Source organism: Sardina pilchardus, chromosome 3 (assembly GCF_963854185.1).
Source record: "Sardina pilchardus chromosome 3, fSarPil1.1, whole genome shotgun sequence".
NCBI classification, from domain to species: domain Eukaryota; kingdom Metazoa; phylum Chordata; class Actinopteri; order Clupeiformes; family Clupeidae; genus Sardina; species Sardina pilchardus.
The window spans coordinates 1,691,940-1,694,439 of NC_084996.1; the positions used below are offsets into that span (position 1 = coordinate 1,691,940).

At 45.8% G+C, this 2,500-nt stretch overlaps 1 protein-coding gene across 5 annotated transcripts in view; it reads right to left on the reverse strand.

Annotated features, from left to right (window-relative positions):
* The window catches only part of LOC134076330 (ATP-citrate synthase), a 62,023-nt gene that overhangs the window by 8,942 nt on the left and 50,581 nt on the right, over nt 1-2,500 (reverse strand). For all 5 annotated transcript variants that reach the window (XR_009938604.1, XM_062531327.1, XM_062531328.1 and 2 more), the window contains exons 20-21: nt 1,307-1,434; nt 34-127 (exon numbers count right to left, since the gene is read on the reverse strand). Coding sequence is in view for 4 of the 5 variants with exons in the window: in XM_062531327.1 (XP_062387311.1) it covers nt 34-127; nt 1,307-1,434 (222 nt within the window). In the remaining variant the exon portion in view is untranslated. The remainder of the gene's footprint in view (nt 1-33; nt 128-1,306; nt 1,435-2,500) is intronic.

Genomic DNA, 2,500 nt, shown 5'->3' on the forward strand with positions numbered 1-2,500 from the left:
TGTGTGTGTGTGTGTGTGTGTGTGTGTACATACTCTGGCCCATGAGTAATCCATTGGAACAGTTGGGGGCGGGACTTCCTTTGCTGGAACAATAACTCCTGATGTCACCAGGTCATCATACACAGACCTGTAACACACACACACACACACACACACACACACACACACAGGGTCAATTTGAGAATGTTATTCATGCACCACACACATTATGCCGATATTACTGTTGCCATGACATTTGGCCCTCTACCAGCTGAGTAGCATCATGTGTGTGAATGTGTAAGTATCTATTTTCACATCTCGCACTATAGCCTACAAAACTGACATAACAATCACATGTCTCTATAACACTACACGAGCATTGAGAATAGCCGAATGGCTGAAACGTCTGCTCAGCCAGTAAAAAAGAGTTTCTTTAGCAAAGACTTTGTCTATTTTGTACAGAGTGCGAACCCTTACTACCTTCTCTATAGCACTATAGCCTACACAACTGACATCATCACATTCACATGTCTCTACTGTATAGCAACATCATAACATTCACATGTCTCTACAGCACTATAGCCTACACAACTGACACCATCACATTCACATGTCTCTATAGCATTACAGCCTACACAACTGACATCATCACATTCACATGTCTCTATAGCACTACAGCACTACAGCCTACACAACTGACATAATCACATTCACATGTCTCTATAGCCTACACAACTGACATCATAACATTCACATGTCTATAACACTATAGCCTACACAACTGACATCATAACATTCACATGTTTCTACAGCACTACAGCCTACACAACTGACATAATCACATTCACATGTCTCTACAGCACTACAGCCTACACAACTGACATCATCACATTCACATGTCTCTATACACTAATCCAGCGCGAACTTTATGGGCGCTGCCATCTTGAATATCGCCATTACTGCGTGCCTGCGAGTATGACGAGTGACACTAGCCTGTGCTTTTCAATGAAAGCATCCTGTCAGAGAATGTCTAACAGAGGTCCTGCTCATGAATGAAAATGTCAGGTGAAAGGGAACATTGGATCAATGATGTCAGACTGTACCAAAACTTACCAATGAAGGTAATTTATTAACACCATAAGGTATTAAGACGTGTATTAATGACAGCTAACCTCTGCAACAGCCGCCTATGGAACCAACGGGCTAATTTCTTAGCAGCCAGGCACGCAGTAATGGCGGCGTTGTGTTACTTCCGTGTTTCGCTGGATTAGTGTATAGCACTATAGTCTACACAACTGACATCATGACTCCATGGCATCTCACCCACCGTATGACATCACCGAGCTCGTCGAAGCTCTTGGGGACGAAGACTCCTCCCTCTCGTAGCGCTTGATTCTTCGCCACCGCGGTCTCCGACGCCTGGTTAGCACACGCGCCCGCATGGCCAAACTGAACCTGCACACACACACACACGCGCCTGGTTAGCACACGCGCCCGCATGGCCAAACTGAACCTGCACACACACACACACGCCTGGTTAGCACACGCGCCCGCATGGCCAAACTGAACCTGCACACACACACACACACGCCTGGTTAGCACACGCGCCCGCATGGCCAAACTGAACCTGCACACACACACACACACACACACACACACACACACACACACACACACACACACACACACACACACACACACACACACACACACACACACACACACACACACACACACACACACACACACACACACACACACACACACACACACACACACACACACACACACACACACACACACACACACACACACACACACACACACACACACACACACACACACACTTCAACTTTCTGTCAACCATACCACGTCCACCATACCAATTATGTAACTCTGTGTGTTTCCAATGAGTAAAATGCAAATGAATAAATCCCTTAACATCAACATTAGTTGCATTATACAAGCCAGTAGGGAATTTACATCAGTCTCTTATTCCAGTTTCAAGCATTTGCAGCCAGCATTTCCTACTCAAGAGAGAAACATGTGCTTTAAACAGTCGGACGGACAGAGTGTTGAGAGAAGGTGAGAGATAGTAAGGAAGAGAGATAGAGAGAGATGGAGAGATAGAGGAAGAGAGATAGAGAGAGATGGAGAGGTGGATAGAGATAGAAAAATAGACATATCGGTCCTTCTATGTGTCTATGCAGTAAAGCTTTCATGAAAGAATTGAAAAGAGGGAGAGAGAGGTGAGAGAAAGAGGAGAGAGAGAGGAGAAGGAGAGAAGGAGAGAGGAAAAGGAGAGAGAGAAGAGAAGAAGGAGGATGAGGGATAGCAGACCTCAGAGGAGAACATGAGAGGGGAGAGAGGAGAAGAAGAGAGGAGGATGAGGGATAGCAGACCTCTGAGGAGAAGAGAGAGAAGAGAGGAGAAGAAGAGAGAGAGAAGAAGAAGAGAGAGAGAGGAGAAGAAGAGAGAGAGAGAGAGGAGAAGGAGAGAGAGAGGAGGATGAGGGATAGCA